Below are 22,687 nucleotides of genomic sequence, written 5' to 3' on the forward strand. Positions count from 1 at the left end.
AAATGGTTTATTTCCAGGCCCGGATCACAGCAATGAGAGAAAATGACTGGTGTTACCGCCAGCTGGATAATGTCAGACGTCTAAACGTCAGCGGAGAAGAATCGTAACGCTGCCGGAAACCTCCTGCGCTCACAACGAAAACGCAACGATACAATCCATGACAATGAACATTCAATTACCCAGATGAGTTGCCCTCCAAACGGCCACAATTGAGGCTCCTGTAGGAATTGTAACCTCGGAGCGATAGATCTGCCTAGTAACACGGAGATGATGAGGGTCCACGTGTGGTCCGTGAATGCCACCAGAGGACGGCAGCTTTACCATCCGGGATCCCATCAAACCAGAATAAAGACCAACTGGGGGGGATTTGCAAAGTTCATTGCGCCAATGTCGAAATTGCACCAGACACTTTTACATCTTTTGAAAAGTGTTTCGAAAAGTGGGTGCTGCTAAGAGGAGTCGTAGAATGCGCCAAACTTATTAATGGAATGCGCTATTTTTTTGGGGAAAAATTTGTGTCAATTACAGCAGCCAACGGGATGGCACAAGTCAGAGAAAAGTGACCTACACGTCCAAATTTATCATTGTGGGCGCCGTTTCTGCCTATCTGGTCTAGTTTTATCCTGTAAGATCACAATCTCTAAATGGAGAAGACTTGAAGAATGTTCTTCCCAGGAGAAGTTCAAGAGCTCAAAGACATCTCATTGTGGAAGACACAAAACATCTCAGAAGAACATCCAAAGACCCTCAGACTCTCCAACCTCCGCTGAGGTCAATGTTCATGACTCCACTATAAGCATGAGACTCTAATTCCTATGGTGGAGTCATGAACATTGACCTTAGATGAGGTTGGAGAGGTCTTGGATGTCCTGAGTTGTTCTGTGACTTCTTATATGAGATGTCTCTGAGGAGAACACGGCTACCCTAGAGGAACGTCAATGCTCGCCTCACATCTGTAAACACGTGGATGAACCCGGAGCCGTGTGGAATAATGTTCTGTGGACTGAGGAGTCAGTCGTGGAGCTCTATGGACAACACGGGTCTTCTTATGTCTACTGTAAATCCAGTGTCCCCAGGTAGACCATCAGACGTGGCACAGGGTGGTGGTGATGGTGTGAAGCTCTTCTGCCTGATCATCTGGCCATAAGCTAAACCTGAAGTGTAATTGAGTGTCGCTGCAAAGCAATGAACCGAAACACAGGAACGAGTCTACATCCAAATGTCTCACGAGATACAACATGAAAGTTCTGTATTGTCCTAACCGAGACCTAAGGAGATGCTGTGACAGGACCTGAAGCTCGCACTTCATGCTGGAAAACCTCCCGGAAAGAAAGAGTAGGAGAAAACTCCTCAACCGTGATGTGAAATACTAAGATCAAATCATAGGAAGCATTTGGTCACAATTAAGGTGGAGCCACCTAAGGGGGCAGTTACTTTTACACATGGGTGATGTAGGTATTGGATAACTTTGCTCCTTCTATATAAGTGAAGTAATAATTTTAAGGGTCTGATCACAATTATTAAGCAGGAGAAGACCTAATTGAAGAGGGCAAGTTATTTCAAAAGGAATAGCACCACCTAGTGGCCACCATTCGTGAAAACATGGAGCACAAACGTACAGCATGCCCATTGGTAAACATAAAGTGTGCTGTACCTTCATGTGATACATCATCATCTCATTGGCCAGGTGACTCCTGAACTGTGCTTCATGGACCTGTTTATACAGCAATGACTGGTGGAAAGAAATGGAACAGATTAAGATCAAGAAATCAATACTATTTGACATTTTTGATGATCTGTCCATCCTTATAACACAAGAGATAGGATCTTACATGAGCGATGCTGATACCGCAGTAAATGGAGAAGGCCGTAGCCAAATCTTCATCAAATTTGGTAAATCCAGGACCATTAATTTTGTTGACCAATTCTGCCACACCAATGACCTCTGAAGGACGGAAAATTCACTGCATCAGTTTATAATGTACAGAGACCCCCTACATGTACCCTATAAAAAGATTCATTACATGATGTCTGTCTACTAGAGCAGTCTACTAGGGGGAACCATGGAGAATTTTGGAAAATTCCTTGTAAACCTCTACATTAGAGAAAAAGTTCATTGAAATATTTACAAAGCGGAGTCATCAAAATCTTGAGGGCCATCCAGGATGACACTTCATCAGAATATATAGGAAAAGGTTAATAGTATGTAGGTCTACAAGGTCTACAAGGCCACATCCAGGGTGGTTCTAGCCATCTTATTGGGACAGCTGAAGTAAGCGTTACCGATCCTGGCAGGCCCTGCCCCAGTAGGATATGTTACTGCCCTGACCCTCCCGATACAAGCCAGTGGGTACTGGTAACAAGTAACTGGCTGACACCCACCGTTACTTTCATTTTTAATGGGGAAACACAGGATATTCCTCGTCCTGAATCCGGTGCTGTCGTCAACTCCACGGTAGAACAAAGGATGTGAATAGGCATCTTTAATGTTCAATATTTGGCCGGTTGTTGCTACATGTCCGGCGATGCCCTGATCGGCTGGGATCCTTATCTCGTAGCTCTGTCAACAGAATGCAGAAGGCAAGAATCCCATCATTGTTCTCATGACTTGAGGTCAACATCATCCTATAAACATACATACATCATCATCTACGACTCCTCCATCAAAGACTTTGGCTACGAGTTCGTGACTGTGTCTCTCAAGTAGGAAAACGGAGCATCTGCCAGAAGAGAGAAAAGATGTCGTTGTAATTCAAGAAAATAATCCCAAAGCTGCTTCCTCATTGTAACAAAAATGTAGGGGGAACCTCAAGTGACTTTATAGGAAAAGGTCAATTGGAAAGATCTCAAGGTCTACAAGAGTCTTGATAGTATTTCCAAGACCAAACCAAGAGCAAGTTCTACATGACTGGTCCTGGACAAGATCTGCAAAACCAAATTCTGGACAAGGTCTACAAGACCATATCTTCAAAGCAAGATCCTTAAGAAAGACCACATGGAAAAAGTCTTGGACAAGGTCTACACGATCCCATTCTTGACACGTCCTATGAGGTTAGCTATTCAGTATGGTCTATATGACCAAATCTTGGATATATTCTGAAAAAGCCTAGACAGGGGCGGGCGGGCATACAAATGTAGAACTTTCTTTAATCATGAAGAAAGTTCTTCATGATTGGATTCTTGTCCTAGTTTGCATGCTCATGTCATGGATAAGGTATTCAGAACCATCTACCATCATTAAAAATTCATGAGTATAGTCTACAAGATAACATCCTGGACAATATCTACAAGACATGGAGAAGATATATAAGAATAGATCATGGACAAGACCTACAAGGCTAGATCCTAGACAAAGTCTAAAAGATCAGATCATAGACTAGGTCTACAAGATCAGATCCTGGAAACGGTATATAAGAGTAGATTAGGGACAAAAACAGGTCCTGGTTGACGTCTACAAGACCAGATCCTGGAAACAGTCTACAAAATCAGATCAGAGTCGAGGTCTACAAGATGAGATCCTGCACAAGGTCTATAAGAATTAATCATGGAGAAGTCCTACAAGACCAGATCTGAATGAGGTGTATAAGACAAGATCCTGGACAAGGTCTAAAAGATCACACCATAGGCTGGGTCTACATGACCAGATCCTGGACAAGGCTTACAAGTCTGGATCCTAGATGAAGTCTTCAAGACCAGAGCTTGGACTTAGTCTAAAACGCTAGATCCTGGATAAGGTATTCAGAACCATCTACCATAATACAAAAACATGGATATGATCTACAAGATCAGATCCTGAATAAAGCCTACAAGACAGGGACAAGGTCTATAAGAAAAGATCGGAGACAAGACCTACAAGGCCAGATCCTGGACAAAGTCTACAAGATTAGATCATAGGCTGAGTCCAAGACCAAATTCTTGGCGAGGTTTACAAGACCAGCGCTTGGACGTGGTCTAAGACATTATATCCTGGACAAGATATATAAGGTCATATGCTAGACAGTTACGGTACTACATTGGTGATATGTAGCGCCAGGAACTGTCTAGTATATGGCTTTATATATTGAGCGCAAATATTACCCAAGCTGTAGGTCCATGTATCAGAACTATCTACAATTATCTACAAAAATAGAAGTTATGGCTCCTCGTAGAGGTAAGGAATGGCTGGATGGGCGTCAGTAGGTCACTGGGTATACAGATCTCCACGGCTGGTAGAATACATACATTTCTGCATTGCTGAGATTTCGAGCTTCTGTTATAATTTCCTGAAGCAGAACCGATACGTCATCTAGGAAAAAACATAAAAAAAGTGACATCTTCGGATCCATCAACTTATGTCACAGATAATGTGGTGTCTAGCAGAATATAACGGCACATGGTGATGATCGGTTACCAGCGGTTTATAATAGCGCCCCCTACCATGATGTGGTAACATATCAGTACGAGAGAGTTTTCCTACACATGCCATATCAATAATCCCAGAATTGGATTATTATGGGCTATACAAGAGCTAGGGCCCCAAATATTGTTCTTTCACAGGGTCCCTCTGCTTTCTGTGTCCATCTCTGCCCAGGACAGACGGGTCCTGCGCCTGTGAAGCTCCTCTCCTCCAATTCCTTAAAGGACCCCCTCTCCCCTTTCTGCCTGTAGAATGGAGGGCCACGCACAGGTTCCCACTAATAATTGGGAGCGAAGATGGGACCAACCTAAGCTGAGGCTGCCCATCTCTATGGGCACAAACATCAGTCACGGTGGCTTATTTCAGCCAAATATCAGAATGATGTGAACCCTTGGATGTCAATATTGTGTCAGAGCTGCAGGATAAAAAAAACCCAGATAAATGTCCTACTAACAGAGCAATGTCACCCTATAAAGAAAAAGAGTGTAAAGTACAGCAGCCAACGGGGTGGCACAAGTAGGAGAAAAGTGACCTACACGACTAGCAAGATGCCCCAAATATATCATTGTGGGTGCCGTCTGGTCTAGTTTTATCCTGTAAGATCACAATCTCTAAACGGAGAAGACTTGAAGAATGTTCTTCCCAGGAGAAGTTCAAGAGCTCAAAGACATCTCATTGTGGAAGACACAAAACATCTCAGAAGAACATCCAAAGACCCTCAGACTCTCCAACCTCCGCTGAGGTCAATGTTCATGACTCCACTATAAGCATGAGACTCTAATTCCTATGGTGGAGTCATGAACATTGACCTTAGATGAGGTTGGAGAGGTCTTGGATGTCCTGAGTTGTTCTGTGACTTCTTATATGAGATGTCTCTGAGGAGAAAACGGCCACCCTAGAGGAACGTCAATGCTCGCCTCACATCTGTAAACACGTGGATGAACCCGGAGCCGTGTGGAATAATGTTCTGTGGACTGAGGAGTCAGTCGTGGAGCTCTATGGACAACACGGGTCTTCTTATGTCTACTGTAAATCCAGTGTCCCCAGGTAGACCATCAGACGTGGCACATGGTGGTGGTGATGGTGTGAAGCTCTTCTGCCTGATCATCTGGCCATAAGCTAAACCTGAAGTTTTAATCGTTTTATAGAACATCGCTGCCCCTCGGAAGTGGCAGGGCCCCTCCTCCCGGCAGTGCGGGGATTAATGGGTGCACATTTTTCCAACATGGAAAAACCTATAAATCTGCCCTGATCCCTACAGGACTGATGTGGTGCGAATAACTTGCTACTGAGATTTCTCCGGAACGCGTACGTGCGCACTCTGACCCTCCCCGCACAGCTGCGGATTATACATCATACATCAGAAGACGGAAGCTCCCACAGGATTTATGTGGGAATTAGATTTAGGAATGAGTCAGAAAACTCTGGAGTGAAGTCTCTTACCAAATGTCCATAATTGTCTTAAATTACTGATCTGTTAACTTGCTATAATTAGAGCCCGAATAGAAAGTTTTCCTCTCTTAAAGGGGAATTCAACTTTACTATCTTATTCTGGCATTTCTGTGGTGGTGGTGGGGGGGGGGGGGGGAGTGGGTAAATAATTTGCTTCAGAAAAGTAGCCCAGGGGCAAACACAAAGGGGGTTTCAAAGTGTGTTGGTGCCCATGGTCAAGGGCTGCAGGCAGCAGAATGTTATCATGTTACTCTATGGGATCTGTAAACATCTGTATGTAGTGAGCTCCCCCTAGTGGTGGCTGCACACAGCAGAATGTTATGTAATTCTATGGGATCTGTATACATCTGTATGTAGTGAGCTCCCCCTAGTGGTGGATGCGGGCAGAAGAATGTTATCATGTAAGGGTATGTGCACACGATATCGACAATTACGGAGCTGTTTTCAGGAGAAAACAGCTCCTGCATTTCAGACGTAATTGCTCGTACTGGCGTTTTGCGAGGCGTCACTTACGGACGTAATTTGGATCTGTTCTTCATTGAAGTCAATGAAAAACGGCTCAAATTACGTCCCAAGAAGTGTCCTGCACTTCTTTGACGACGCTGTTATTTTACGCGCCGTCTTTTGACAGCGACGCGTAAAATGACAGGTCGTCGGCACAGTACGTCGGCAAACCCATTGAAATGAATGGGCAGATGTTTGCCGACGTATTTGAGCCGTGTTTTCAGGCGTAAATCGAGGCGTAAAACGCCTCGTTTACGCCTGAAAATAGGTCGTGTGAACCCAGCCTAACTCTATGGGATCTGTATACATCTGTATGTAGTGAGCTCCCCCTAGTGGTGGCTGCAGGCAGCAGAATGTTATCATGTAATTTTATGGGAGCTGTATATATCTGTATGTAGTGAGCTCCCCCTAGTGGTGGCTGCAGGCAGCAGAATGTTATCATGTAACTCTATGGGATCTGTATATATCTGTATGTAGTGAGCTCCCCCTAGTGGTGACTGCAGGCAGCAGAATGTTATCATGTAACTTTATGGGTGCTGTATATATATATATATGTATGTATTGAGCTCCTTCTAGTGGTGGCTGCAGGTAGCAGAATATTATCATGTAACTCTATGGGAGCTGTATATATCTGTATGTAGTGACCTCCCCCTAGTGGTGACTGCAGGCAGCAGAATGTTATCATGTAACTCTATGGGATCTGTATACATCTGTATGTAGTGAGCTCCCCCTAGTGGTGACTGCAGGCAGCAGAATGTTATCATGTAACTCTATGGGAGCTGTATATATCTGTATGTAGTGACCTCCCCCTAGTGGTGACTGTAGGCAGCAGAATGTTATCATGTAACTCTATGGGAGCTGTATATATCTGTGTGTAGTGAGTTCCCCCTAGTGGTGACTGCAGGCTGCAGAATGTTATCATGTAACTCTATGGGAGCTGTATATATCTGTGTGTAGTGAGTTCCCCCTAGTGGTGACTGCAGGCTGCAGAATGTTATCATGTAACTCTATGGGAGCTCTATATATCTGTGTGTAGTGAGCTCCCCCTAGTGGTGACTGCAGGCTGCAGACTGTTATCATGTAACTCTATGGGAGCTGTATATATCTTTGTATAGTGAGCAACCCCTAGTGGTGGCTGCAGGCAGCAGAATGTTATCATGTAACTCTATGGGATCTGTATACATCTGTATGTAGTGAGCTCCCCCTAGTGGTGGCTGCAGGCAGCAGTATGTTATCATGTAACTCTATGGGAGCTGTAAATATCTGTATGTAGTGAGCTCCCCCTAGTGGTGGCTGCAGGCAGCAGAATGTTATCATGTAACTCTATGGGAGCTGTATATATCTGTATGTAGTGAGCTCCCTCTAGTGGTGGCTGCAGGCAGCAGTGTGTTATTATGTAACTCTATGGGAGCTGTATATATCTGCATGTAGTGAGCTCCCCCTAGTGGTGGCTGCAGGCAGCAGAATGTTATCATGTAACTCTATGGGAGCTGTAAATATCTGTATGTAGTGAGCTCCCCCTAGTGGTGGCTGCAGGCAGCAGAATGTTATCATGTAACTCTATGGGAGCTGTATATATCTGTATGTAGTGGTGGCTGCAGGCATTAAAAATTGCAAATTCTTATTCTGTTTTCATGAACTGAGCGTCTATGTGTAACGCGCTGCCGGCACCGTCCTCTAATTAAGTGGTCGGACTTCTGAAGAGCGAATGCTGAGGGCTTATTACATGGGGGATTTCTGCACTGAAAACCAAATATCTGCTCAGATTAAACTTTTCCAATAAACTGCAGAGACGGCCGCCAGCTACGGAATGCTCTGCAGAATAAATAACAGACCCAATGAGTCTCCGAGTCAGTGGCAAAAGTTTAATCGCTTTCTGGCCAATTGGTGCTGGAATTGAAGTGTGAACGCCGCTGGTGCCGAGCTGAGATCCATCCATGAGTTCACTTCTGTTACAGGTTAAATCTCCACACAAGTAACTTTGTTTATCTTGTATGATCCTGAGTTTCATCATGTCTTATACTCCAGTCACATCCTAAGCTGCATTGATGATCCTGAGTTTCATCATGTCTTATACTCCAGTCACATCCAATCTGCAATTTTGCTAATACATCCTGAAGTTAAAACCAAGTGACAACTGGAGGTTGAACATTAAAACACTTGTATATAAAACCAAAATACGGCAGCAAAATTAATTCCACCTATGACCTAATGACAGCATTGAACAATGCCAGAATACAACCATAGAGTGCCCACATAATACCACCATACAGTGCCCACATAATACCACCATACAGTGCCCACATAATACCACCATACACTGCTCACATAATACCACCATACAGTGCCCACATAATACCACCATACACTGCTCACATAATACCACCATACAGTGCCCACATAATACCACCATACAGTGCCTACATAATACCACCATACAGTGCCTACATAATACCACCATACAGTGCCCACATAATACCACCATACAGTGCCTACATAATACCACCATACACTGCCTACATAATACCACCATACAGTGCCCACATAATACCACCATACAGTGCCTACATAATACCACCATACACTGCTCACATAATACCACCATACACTGCCTACATAATACCACCATACAGTGCCCACATAATACCACCATACAGTGCTTACATAATACCACCATACAGTGCCCACATAATACCACCATACAGTGCCTACATAATACCACCATACAGTGCCTACATAATACCACCATACACTGCCTACATAATACCACCATACAGTGCCCACATAATACCACCATACAGTGCCTACATAATACCACCATACAGTGCCTACATAATACCACCATACAGTGCCTACATAATACCACCATACAGTGCCCACATAATACCACCATACAGTGCCCACATAATACCACCATACACTGCCTACATAATACCACCATACAGTGCCCACATAATACCACCATACAGTGCCTACATAATACCACCATACAGTGCCCACATAATACCACCATACACTGCCTACATAATACCACCATACAGTGCCTACATAATACCACCATACACTGCCTACATAATACCACCATACAGTGCCCACATAATACCACCATACACTGCCTACATAATACCACCATACAGTGCCCACATAATACCACCATACAGTGCCTACATAATACCACCATACAGTGCCTACATAATACCTCCATACAGTGCCCACATAATACCTCCATACAGTGCCTACATAATACCAACATACACTGCCTACATAATACCACCATACAGTGCCCACATAATACCTCCATACAGTGCTCAAATAATACCAACATACACTGCTCAAATAATACCAACATACAGTGCTCACATAATACCACCATACAGTGCCCACATAACACCACCATACAGTGCCAAATAATACCACCATACAGTGCCCACATAATACCACCATACAGTGCCAAATAATACCACCATACAGTGCCCACATAATACCACCATACAGTGCCAAATAATACCACCATACACTGCCCAAATAATAACACCATACAGTGACCACATAATACCACCATACTGTGCTCACATAATACCACCATACAGTGCCACATAATACCACCATACAGTGCCACATAATACCACCATACAGTGCCCACATAATACCACCATACAGTGCCCACATAATACCACCATACAGTGCCAAATAATACCACCATACAGTGCCCACATAATACCACCATACAGCGACCAAATAATACCACCACACAGCGACCAAATAATAACACCACACAGTGACCACATAATACCACCATACAGTGCCCACATAATACCACCATACAGTGCCCAAATAATAACACCATACAGTGACCACATAATACCACCATACAGTGACCACATAATACCACCATACAGTGCCCACATAATACCACCATACAGTGCCCAAATAATACCACCATACAGCGCCCAAATAACACCACCTTACAGAGCCCAAATAATACCACCATACAGTGCCCACATAATACCACCATACAGCGCACAAATAATAACACCATACAGTGCCCAAATAACACCACCATACAGTGCCCAAATAATACCACCATACAGTGCCCACATAATACCACCATACAGCGCCCAAATAATACCACCATACAGTGCCCAAATAACACCACCATACAGAGCCCAAATAATACCACCATACAGTGCCCACATAATACCACCATACAGCACCCAAATAATAACACCATACAGTGCCCAAATAACACCAAGATACAGTGCCCAAATAACACCACCATACGGAGCCCAAATAATACCACCATACAGTGCCCACATAACAACACCATACAGTGCCCAAATAATACCACCATACAGTGCCCACATTATACCTCCATACAAAGCCCAAATAATACCACCATACAGTGCCCACATACCACCATACAGCGACCAAATAATACCACCATACAGTGCCCACATAATACCACCATACAGCACCCAAATAATAACACCATACAGTGCCCAAACACCACCACCATACAGTGCCCAAATAATACCACCATACAGTGCCCACATAATACCACCATACAGCACCCAAATAATAACACCATACAGTGCCCAAATAACACCACCATACGGAGCCCAAATAATACCAGCATACAAAGCCCAAATAATACCACCATACAGTGCCCACATAATACCACCATACAGCACCCAAATAATACTACCATACAGAGACCAAATAATACCAACATACAGTGCCCAAATAATACCACCATACAGTGCTCAAATAATACCATCATACAGTACTCAAATAATACCAACATACAGTGCTCAAATAATACCACCATATAGTGCACAACTAATACCAACATACAGTACTCAAATAATACCACCATACAGTGCCCAAATACCACCATACAGCGCCCAAATAATAACACCATACAGTGCCAAAATAATACCACCATACAGTGCCCAAATACCACCATACAGTGCCCAAATACCACCATACAGCGCCAAAATAATACCACCATACAGTGCTCAAATAATACCACCATACAGTGCCCAAATACCACCATACAGCGCCAAAATAATAACACCATACAGTGCCCAAATAATACCACTATACAGTGACCAATAATACTGCCATATCACACCCAAAAAGCACCGACATTGTATATATTGTGATTATTTTTTTTCTTCCTACAGTTACAAAAATAACAAGACCATGCAATTCATACAGTGCCCAAACAACACCAGCACAAAGGCAGTGCCCATATAAATGACACCAGTGGGCAAAATGTACTAATGCTTTCTTGGTGTTTAGAGTCTGGGATTAATGACATCATCGGATGTGTGCAGTGACATCATTCAGAGCAGAATGGCAGAACAGGACGTCTATAGGGTACCGGGCAGTGTTGTTCTGCTCTGTCAGTATTTCATGATCCATTATGTGGGTCACACCTGGGGTGTAGCGGTGGTAGAGACGCTGTGGCACTTACCCCTTTTGCCCCAGTCATAATCTTGCTCCATCTGGTGTGACTAATACTCCAACTTTCATAATGCAGCGCAGCAGAGCATGCTCTGCGCCAACATGTAACCAGTAGGAGGCAGCAAAGCCTGAGAGCTAACAGAAAGCAGAAGAATGCAGATTTGGATGTGACTGGAGTAAGAAACTCAGGGTCAGTACAAGATCAGCAAAGCAAAGAGTTTACAAAGCTACTTACCATTATATGTCACTTTATCCTGTAAAATAATGTGACCAAGGGCCTGGCAGCTGACCGCCCCCCACACCCCTCCCCCTCACAGCTGTGGACCCCGGTACTTGTTCTGCCATGTTTGCTGTCCTCTTAAAGTGACAGCGGCTCAATTAGAAGGGGCATCTGTTTCTTGCCTCTATAAATATTTGGTATTAGCTGATATTTTGCTGCTGACAAAGTGCAACTTAATCACTGAGAAGAAGGTTATTAACGTGTCAGGGAGCCGCGTTCTGACAGCAGCATTTATTCCACGGATAAAGCGTTTGGCGGCTGCAGCGATTATTTCAGTAAATTCTCCTCTTCTATGGGGCTGAATTCATATCGAAAGGTAACGAGCAACGACACAACCCCGATGACTCGCTGTAATTATTTTCATACATCAGCGAAGAAATAAAAAAAGACGAAAAGCCGCAGCCGCTAATTGTCTGATCAGGATATAGGGGTCGGGTGGTGGAGTAATACAGAGGTCGGGTGGTGTAGTAATACAGAGGTCGGGGGATGTAGTAATACAGAGGTCGGGTGGTGTAGTAATACAGAGGTCGGGTGATGTAGTAATACGGCGGTCGGGTGATGTAGTAATACAGGGGTCGGGTGGTGTAGTAATACAGAGGTCGGGGGATGTAGTAATACAGAGGTCGGGTGGTGTAGTAATACAGAGGTCGGGTGATGTAGTAATACGGCGGTCGGGTGATGTAGTAATACAGAGGTCGGGTGGAGGAGTAATACAGAGGTCGGGTGGTGTAGTAATACAGAGGTCGGGTGGTGTAGTAATACAGGGGTCGGGTGATGTAGTAATACAGAGGTCGGGTGATGTAGTAATACAGAGGTCGGGGGATGTAGTAATACGGCGGTCGGGTGGTGTAGTAATACAGAGGTCGGGTGGTGTAGTAATACAGGGGTCGGGTGATGTAGTAATACAGAGGTCAGGTGGTGTAGTAATACAGAGGTCGGGTGGTGTAGTAATACAGGGGTCGGGTGGTGGAGTAATACGGCTGTCGGGTGGTGGAGTAATACAGGGGTCTGGTGGTGTAGTAATACAGAGGTCGGGTGATGTAGTAATACAGAGGTCGGGTGGTGTAGTAATACAGAGGTCGGGTGATGTAGTAATACAGAGGTCGGGTGATGTAGTAATACAGAGGTCGGGTGGTGTAGTAATACAGAGGTCGGGTGGTGTAGTAATACAGAGGTCGGGGGATGTAGTAATACAGAGGTCGGGTGATGTAGTAATACAGAGGTCGGGTGGTGTAGTAATACAGAGGTCGGGTGGTGTAGTAATACAGAGGTCGGGGGATGTAGTAATACAGGGGTCTGGTGGTGGAGTAATACAGAGGTCGGGTGGTGTAGTAATACAGGGGTCGGGTGGTGGAGTAATACAGAGGTCGGGTGATGTAGTAATACAGAGGTCAGGTGGTGTAGTAATACAGAGGTCGGGTGGTGTAGTAATACAGGGGTCGGGTGGTGTAGTAATACAGAGCTCGGGTGATGTAGTAATACAGAGGTCGGGTGGTGGAGTAATACAGAGGTCGGGTGATGTAGTAATACAGAGGTCGGGTGATGTAGTAATACGGAGGTCTGGTAGTGTAGTAATACAGAGGTCGGGTGGTGGAGTAATACAGAGGTCGGGTGATGTAGTAATACAGGGGTCTGGTAGTGTAGTAATACAGGGGTCGGGTGGTGGAGTAATACAGAGGTCGGGTGGTGGAGTAATACAGAGGTCGGGTGGTGGAGTAATACAGAGGTCGGGTGATGTAGTAATACAGAGGTCGGGTGATGTAGTAATACGGAGGTCGGGTGGTGTAGTAATACAGAGGTCGGGTGGTGGAGTAATACAGAGGTCGGGTGGTGTAGTAATACAGGGGTCTGGTAGTGTAGTAATACAGGGGTCGGGTGGTGGAGTAATACAGAGGTCGGGTGATGTAGTAATACAGAGGTCGGGTGATGTAGTAATACGGAGGTCGGGTGGTGTAGTAATACGGAGGTCGGGTGGTGGAGTAATACAGAGGTCAGGTGGTGTAGTAATACAGAGGTCGGGTGATGTAGTAATACAGGGGTCGGGTGGTGGAGTAATACAGAGGTCGGGTGATGTAGTAATACAGAGGTCGGGTGATGTAGTAATACGGAGGTCGGGTGGTGTAGTAATACGGAGGTCGGGTGATGTAGTAATACGGAGGTCGGGTGATGTAGTAATACAGGGGATGGGTGGTGTAGTAATACAGAGGTCGGGTGGTGGAGTAATACAGAGGTCGGGTGATGTAGTAATACAGAGGTCGGGTGGTGGAGTAATACAGAGGTCGGGTGATGTAGTAATACAGAGGTCGGGTGATGTAGTAATACGGAGGTCGGGTGGTGTAGTAATACAGAGGTCGGGTGGTGGAGTAATACAGAGGTCAGGTGGTGTAGTAATACAGAGGTCGGGTGATGTAGTAATACAGAGGTCGGGTGATGTAGTAATACAGAGGTCGGGTGGTGTAGTAATACAGAGGTCGGGTGATGTAGTAATACAGAGGTCGGGTGGTGGAGTAATACAGAGGTCGGGTGGTGTAGTAATACAGAGGTCGGGTGGTGTAGTAATACAGAGGTCGGGGGATGTAGTAATACAGGGATCGGGTGATGTAGTAATACAGGGGTCGGGTGGTGGAGTAATACAGAGGTCGGGTGGTGTAGTAATACAGAGGTCGGGTGGTGTAGTAATACAGAGGTCGGGTGGTGGAGTAATACAGAGGTCGGGGGATGTAGTAATACAGAGGTCGGGTGGTGGAGTAATACAGAGGTTGGGGGATGTAGTAATACAGAGATCGGGTGTTGGAGTAATACAGAGGTCGGGTGGTGGAGTAATACGGCTGTCGGGTGATGTAGTAATACAGGGGTCGGGGGATATAGTAATACGGAGGTCGGGTGGTGTAGTAATACAGAGGTCGGGTGGTGGAGTAATACAGAGGTCGGGTGATGTAGTAATACAGAGGTCGGGTGGTGGAGTAATACAGGGGTCGGGTGATGTAGTAATACAGAGGTCGGGTGGTGGAGTAATACAGAGGTCGGGTGGTGGAGTAATACAGAGGTCGGGTGGTGTAGTAATACAGAGGTCTGGTGATGTAGTAATACAGGGGTCGGGTGATGTAGTAATACAGAGGTCGGGTGGTGTAGTAATACAGAGGTCGGGTGATGTAGTAATACGGCGGTCGGGTGATGTAGTAATACAGGGGTCGGGTGATGTAGTAATACAGGGGTCGGGTGATGTAGTAATACAGGGGTCGGGTGATGTAGTAATACAGGGGTCGGGTGGTGTAGTAATACAGAGGTCGGGTGATGTAGTAATACGGCGGTCGGGTGATGTAGTAATATGGAGGTCGGGTGGTGTAGTAATACAGGGGTCGGGTGATGTAGTAATACGGAGGTCGGGTGGTGGAGTAATACAGAGGTCGGGTGGTGTAGTAATACAGAGGTCGGGTGGTGTAGTAATACAGAGGTCGGGTGATGTAGTAATATAGAGGTCAGGTGGTGTAGTAATACAGAGGTCGGGTGATGTAGTAATACAGGGGTCGGGTGATGTAGTAATACGGAGGTTGGGTGGTGTAGTAATACAGGGGTCGGGTGGTGGAGTAATACAGAGGTCGGGTGGTGTAGTAATACAGGGGTCGGGTGGTGGAGTAATACGGCTGTCGGGTGGTGGAGTAATACAGGGGTCTGGTGGTGGAGTAATACAGGGGTCGGGTGATGTAGTAATACAGAGGTCAGGTGGTGTAGTAATACAGGGGTCGGGTGGTGGAGTAATATGGCTGTCGGGTGGTGGAGTAATACAGGGGTCTGGGGGTGGAGTAATACAGGGGTCGGGTGATGTAGTAATACAGAGGTCAGGTGGTGTAGTAATACAGAGGTCGGGTGGTGTAGTAATACAGGGGTCGGGTGGTGGAGTAATACGGCTGTCGGGTGGTGTAGTAATACAGGGGTCTGGTGGTGGAGTAATACGGCTGTCGGGTGATGTAGTAATACGGAGGTCGGGTGATGTAGTAATACAGGGGTCGGGTGGTGGAGTAATACAGGGGTCGGGTGGTGGAGTAATACAGGGGTCGGGTGGTGTAGTAATACAGGGGTCGGGTGGTGTAGTAATACAGGGGTCGGGTGGTGTAGTAATACAGAGGTCGGGGGATGTAGTAATACAGAGGTCGGGTGGTGGAGTAATACAGAGGTCGGGTGGTGGAGTAATACAGAGGTCGGGGGATGTAGTAATACAGAGGTCGGGTGGTGGAGTAATACAGAGGTTGGGGGATGTAGTAATACAGAGGTCGGGTGTTGGAGTAATACAGAGGTCGGGTGGTGGAGTAATACGGCTGTCGGGTGATGTAGTAATACAGGGGTCGGGGGATGTAGTAATACGGAGGTCGGGTGGTGTAGTAATACAGAGGTCGGGTGGTGGAGTAATACAGAGGTCGGGTGATGTAGTAATACAGAGGTCGGGTGGTGGAGTAATACAGGGGTCGGGTGATGTAGTAATACAGAGGTCGGGTGGTGGAGAAATACAGGGGTCGGGGGATGTAGTAATACAGAGGTCGGGTGGTGGAGTAATACAGAGGTCGGGTGGTGTAGTAATACAGAGGTCGGGTGGTGTAGTAATACAGGGGGTCAGGTGATGTAGTAATACAGGGATCGGGTGATGTAGTAATACAGAGGTCGGGTGATGTAGTAATACGGCGGTCGGGTGATGTAGTAATATGGAGGTCGGGTGGTGTAGTAATACAGAGGTCGGGTGATGTAGTAATACAGAGGTCAGGTGGTGTAGTAATACAGAGGTCGGGTGGTGTAGTAATACAGAGGTCAGGTGGTGTAGTAATACAGAGGTCGGGTGATGTAGTAATACAGGGGTCGGGTGGTGGAGTAATACAGAGGTCGGGTGGTGTAGTAATACAGAGGTCGGGTGATGTAGTAATACAGAGGTCGGGTGGTGTAGTAATACAGAGGTCGGGTGATGTAGTAATACAGAGGTCGGGTGGTGTAGTAATACAGGGGTCGGGTGATGTAGTAATACAGAGGTTGGGTGGTGTAGTAATACAGAGGTCGGGTGATGTAGTAATACGGCGGTCGGGTGATGTAGTAATATGGAGGTCGGGTGGTGTAGTAATACAGGGTCGGGTGATGTAGTAATACAGAGGTCAGGTGGTGTAGTAATACAGAGGTCGGGTGGTGTAGTAATACAGGGGTCGGGTGGTGGAGTAATATGGCTGTCGGGTGGTGGAGTAATACAGGGGTCTGGGGGTGGAGTAATACAGGGGTCGGGTGATGTAGTAATACAGAGGTCAGGTGGTGTAGTAATACAGAGGTCGGGTGGTGTAGTAATACAGGGGTCGGGTGGTGGAGTAATACGGCTGTCGGGTGGTGTAGTAATACAGGGGTCTGGTGGTGGAGTAATACGGCTGTCGGGTGATGTAGTAATACGGAGGTCGGGTGATGTAGTAATACAGGGGTCGGGTGGTGGAGTAATACAGAGGTCGGGTGGTGGAGTAATACAGGGGTCGGGTGGTGGAGTAATACAGGGGTCGGGTGATTTAGTAATATAGAGGTCGGGGGGGGGGGGGGTAGAGTGACACAATACGGAGATGTAGAATATGGAACTCACCCAAATGTGTGAAGAGGTTTTTGGCGACTTGTAGAAGAGCCTGTGAGAGAAGAGCGCAGCTGATTAATATTCATGAGGACATTTACATAATTCTGTCATTTAGGTTTAGTTCACACCTTACATAAATATTGTAAATGTCAAGTCTGAGGACGACAGAAGTGTGAACCTGACTCCCCCCTCCCCGGGCATCAATCCACCCACAAGTAATTCACTTATCTACCACACTTATGGGGTCCCCTTAGAATGCCCCTGTATACAGTCTGACCACTAGAGGGCGTCATCATCAGGGCAGTGACTACATCACACAGCATTGTACTGCATTATTTCATTCACATTCAGCCGATTACTCTGATGACACTGAGCCCTGTGACCACCAGAGGGAGCTGTGACTTCACTACAGCTGCTCTAGGAGACCAGATCCACCCTCAGATCCATGGCGATCACTCAATGGTTACTGAAAACCTGATGCATCGGGAGACAAGAGACACGTATAAGGCATTTCTCTGCGCGCTTAACCGGAAGTTACGCAGAACAAAGACACTTAAAGGAATCGTCCAGTCTGATTTATATAAAGTTTATTCAATCTGCAACTTTCTTATATACTTTGTGTTTCAATTCCTCATTAGTTTCAAGATCTCTGCTTGCTGTCAATGAATATGAACATTCTTGTTTACATCTAGAAGCTGAAACCCCATCCTGACCTAATACTTCACGCCGTTGAGGGTTTGTTACAATTGTATTGCAGTGTATATAATCCTCTGTGGACTACAGGCTGATAACATAGTATCTGATTCTTATCAGCGCAGGTACAATGTTGATACTATGGGTCTCCTGTCTTCTACACTTAGGTGGGATATTGCTATTTTGGCTGCATGTGGGAGTGGCTAATAAAAACAGGGAGTGGTCTAATTTGAGGTATTTCCATAGATTGGCAGTGAATGCAGTTCACTGACACACCACTGGAGGGCGCAATAGTATGCCTACTAAGATCTAGTTGGGAGTTTATAATATATAGTTCACCGAGTAAATTGTCAAGTTTGTTTTCCCTAGTAAAAATCTAGATATCACTGATTAGTATCTTTAGGGGTATATATTGTTTGTTTAATGGTAGCAATATAGTTATATTGATTACAAGCTACAACCTGCCTGTGTGAAATACCCCACGCAGTTTGTAAAAAAATGTCTTCACTTAGGTTCAAGTGTTCATCACTTATATTCAAGTGTTAATACGCTTTCTTTGCCACTTTGGTCTCAGTGACTTGCTGGAAAGTTTTCTTGGGTGAGCTCAAAAATTGTGTCGGGCGGACTAGGTGTTGATTGTTTATACTTGGTTTTGATTTTTCTATTTTTGTTATTTAATATTCATTTTTTATTTTGATTTTTCAATTTTTTGTTGATATTTAATTCCAAATGGTGTAAAGTACGTCCGAGTATTGAGTTCAAATACCCTCAGGGGTATCTCCCCGTTCGTGTGATAATTCAGCCTGATAGATGCTGTTATAATATGCACTCTGCCTGTTGCATCTATGTTATAGTGCTAAATCTAGATAGCTGCACTCTGTGAGGATTTCAGCTAGTGTCTATCAGCTAGTGCAGCTGCCAGTTACTCTGCCCTTATAAGGACTGCTTCCTGTGTTCCAGTCGGTCACTGAATACACTGTTATGTTCAGACTGAATTGCTGCGATACATTAAGACTGGATCGATATAAAGTCTAAGGATATAAGCCTGTACTTTTCGGCTGGTGCAGCTATCAGCTGTAGAGCCCTTATAAGGACTACTTCCTGTGTTCCAGTGAGTCACTGAATTCACTGTTATGCTGAAACTGAATAGCTACGTGAACTATGGATATAAGCCTGTACTATTCGGCTGGTGCAGCTATCAGCTGTTGAGCCCTTATAAGGACTGCTTCCTGTGTTCCAGTGGGTCACTGAATTCACTGTTATGTTAGGACTGAGTAGCTACGTTACCTATGGATATAAGCCTGTACTAATCGACTGGTGCAGCTATCAGCTGTTGAGCCCTTATAAGGGCTGCTTCCTCTTTCCAGCCTGTCACTGAACTTGCCCTACGCGTTTCATTGCTCATAAAGGTGTCTGCCGCAACTCATCAGGGGCCTGCTGTTAATATTTGTTTGTTCTGATAATTAGCCTACAATGGCATGAATAGACATACAGTGATGCCTGACGTCGCTTAGCTTTGCTAGCCGCGGTTGGCGGCAGGGTGCTGCATGTTATAAGGTGTAGTGACCTCCCCCATGATTCTGTGTCAGCCTATCCAGAGGCTCGGCACTCATAGCAAGTTACTCCCCCTGGCCGGGGGCTTGTCCATCTAAGCCAATCCTAGCGGTCTGAGGAACCGCTGCCCCAGTGTGACGTATTTGGGGATGATTGGCTGGACGGATTGCACTAAGTATAGTGCACAGACCTCTCCCATACTCCACGACGTCAGAGCCATGGGAGGGGCCTGGAACTGTTTGCTCTGCCTATCTGTATCTGAAGTGCCGTGCTATCTGTAGAGGCTTTTCTGCACATGCTAGATGGGGTGCAGCTGAATAAATATGTAAGTACTCTTACATTGATTGTGTGAGCAGATTTTTTAATATTGACTACCAGACAGCTTGCTGACTGCACTGGACGTTCTTGGTGCTATATATTGACGAGCAAAAGAATCAATAAGTGAAAACTCCCTTAGGGCCAGACGCCCCTATAATGGCACGTTATTTTTACATGCTTAGACATGTTATATGATGACTAGAGAATTAGTAGGTCAACCTTTCGATCGTAGACTTAACCACCATATTTGGACCATCTTGTATGGCAACATAAAGTAAATGGACCATGTGAAGAAGATTTCACACTGGTCTATATTCGCTCTGTATCTTCACTTGATGAGGCCACAGTGCTGTGATCTGTCTGAATGTGAGTTCAGTTGAGAGTTGGTATCTTTATATGAAGCTGGTGAATGACAGATAGTCATTGATACCTTTAGGACACAGGGTCTGCAGCCTATAGATCCAGCGGCATTCCTTTTGAAGGAGAAGTTTATCCAAATTTCCTCCACGACCAGATGATCTAATAACCTCTATAATTTGGAAGGAGATCTCCTTCTCCCTGTTGTCGTGTATTTCTCTCATATGCCTCGCCACGCATGTGTCCTCTTTGCGTCTAATATTTCCTATATGGTCCAAAACTCTCCTTCTGAACTCTCTGATTGTTTTACCCACATAGTTGAGTGGACAGGAGCATGTGGCCATGTACACTACTCCTTTGGTCTTACAGTTTCCAAATTCTCTATTGGAGAAAACCTGCCCTGTAGATGTACTGCAAAAGTCTTTACTTTTTGTTATGTACTGGCACGCTTTACAGGATCCACACCGGTAGGTCCCTGCCGGTGGGTTAGGTAGCCAGTCCTTGCGAGGATTTTCCTCAGTGAAGTGACTATGCACGAGACGGTCCTGGAGGTTTCTTCCTCTTCTGAATGTAATCAGTGGATAAGGTGCCACTACTTGACTAAGGTCACCATCCGCTCTCAAGATATCCCAGTATTTCTTAAAAATGCTTCTGATTTCATGATGTCTGACATCATAGGTTCCCACCACCCTGACCTTGTTTTCGTTCTTCTCTACCCTGTTGGTAGTCTGTGGGATCAATAGGTTTGTTCTATTATGTGACACCGCATGTTGGTAAGCCTGTTTCAAGGCTTTCTCCGGGTATCCCCTCGTTCGGAATCTTTTACGGAGCTGTATGGATTTGCTCATAAAGTCCCCCAGATCTGAGCAGTTTCTCCTTAGCCTAAGGTATTGTCCCTTAGGGATCCCCCGTTTCAGAGGAATGGGATGATGGCTTTCCCATGCGAGGAGGCTGTTGGTCGCTGTGCTTTTACGATAGAGTGTGGTGGTTATTTGACCTGATTCATTTTTAGAGATGGTAATGTCAAGGAAATTGATCGATGCCTCATGTATCTCTGAAGTGAAGAAGAGCCCTAGGCCATTTATGTTGAGAGTGTTTACCAGTTTATTAAAGCTTTCAGCTGTATCGTTCCAGATGATGAATATGTCATCTATGAATCTTGCCCATAATAAAATGGGTGAGGTAGATGAAGCAAGATTCTCAGCAAACACAACCTGGTCCTCCCACCAACCCAAGTATAGGTTGGCGTAGCTTGGTGCACATGGGCTGCCCATCGCCGTCCCTCTTAATTGATGATACAGTTTGCCCCCAAACAGGAATATGTTTTTTGTTAAGATGAAATTTAGCATATTGAGAATGAGCTCATTATGGGCCTTGAATTGGGTTCCCCGAGTTTCCAGAAAGCATCGTACAGCTTCACATCCCTGTGCATGGGGGATGGAGCTGTACAAGGCTTCTACATCTAAGCTAGCCAGCATGGCTCCTGGAGGAATTTCTAAACCCTCCAGTCTCTTTAGGATGTCTGTGGTATCCCTCAGATATGACGGTAGGGCGTAAACAAAATCCCGAAGTACATTGTCTACATACGTGCTAACATTCTGCAGGAGGCTATTTACACCAGATACTATCGGTCGGCCTTTTAGAGGGTTCATGCCCTTATGTATCTTAGGTACACTATAAAATGTCGGAATTTGGGGGTGGCTGGGACTCATGAACTCAAGTTCTTGTTTACTGATCAAATGGTCGCTCCAAGCCTTCTGCAGCATTTTGAGGAGTTCTCAATATGCTAAATTTCATCTTAACAAAAAACATATTCCTGTTTGGGGGCAAACTGTATCATCAATTAAGAGGGACGGCGATGGGCAGCCCATGTGCACCAAGCTACGCCAACCTATACTTGGGTTGGTGGGAGGACCAGGTTGTGTTTGCTGAGAATCTTGCTTCATCTACCTCACCCATTTTATTATGGGCAAGATTCATAGATGACATATTCATCATCTGGAACGATACAGCTGAAAGCTTTAATAAACTGGTAAACACTCTCAACATAAATGGCCTAGGGCTCTTCTTCACTTCA

The 22,687-nt window shown here is 45.3% G+C and overlaps 1 protein-coding gene across 1 annotated transcript in view; it reads right to left on the reverse strand.

Annotated features, from left to right (window-relative positions):
- Positions 1 to 22,687, reverse strand: part of PDE2A (phosphodiesterase 2A) — a gene marked incomplete at its 5' end in the record, with an annotated part of 135,160 nt that overhangs the window by 28,945 nt on the left and 83,528 nt on the right. The window contains 6 exons of the mRNA XM_075847267.1: positions 1,655 to 1,732; positions 1,833 to 1,945; positions 2,383 to 2,560; positions 2,642 to 2,720; positions 4,222 to 4,285; positions 17,701 to 17,740. Coding sequence (XP_075703382.1) covers positions 1,655 to 1,732; positions 1,833 to 1,945; positions 2,383 to 2,560; positions 2,642 to 2,720; positions 4,222 to 4,285; positions 17,701 to 17,740 — 552 coding nt within the window. The remainder of the gene's footprint in view (positions 1 to 1,654; positions 1,733 to 1,832; positions 1,946 to 2,382; positions 2,561 to 2,641; positions 2,721 to 4,221; positions 4,286 to 17,700; positions 17,741 to 22,687) is intronic.

The sequence above is a fragment of the Rhinoderma darwinii genome (genome assembly GCF_050947455.1).
Source record: "Rhinoderma darwinii isolate aRhiDar2 chromosome 2 unlocalized genomic scaffold, aRhiDar2.hap1 SUPER_2_unloc_4, whole genome shotgun sequence".
In the NCBI taxonomy this organism is placed as follows: domain Eukaryota; kingdom Metazoa; phylum Chordata; class Amphibia; order Anura; family Rhinodermatidae; genus Rhinoderma; species Rhinoderma darwinii.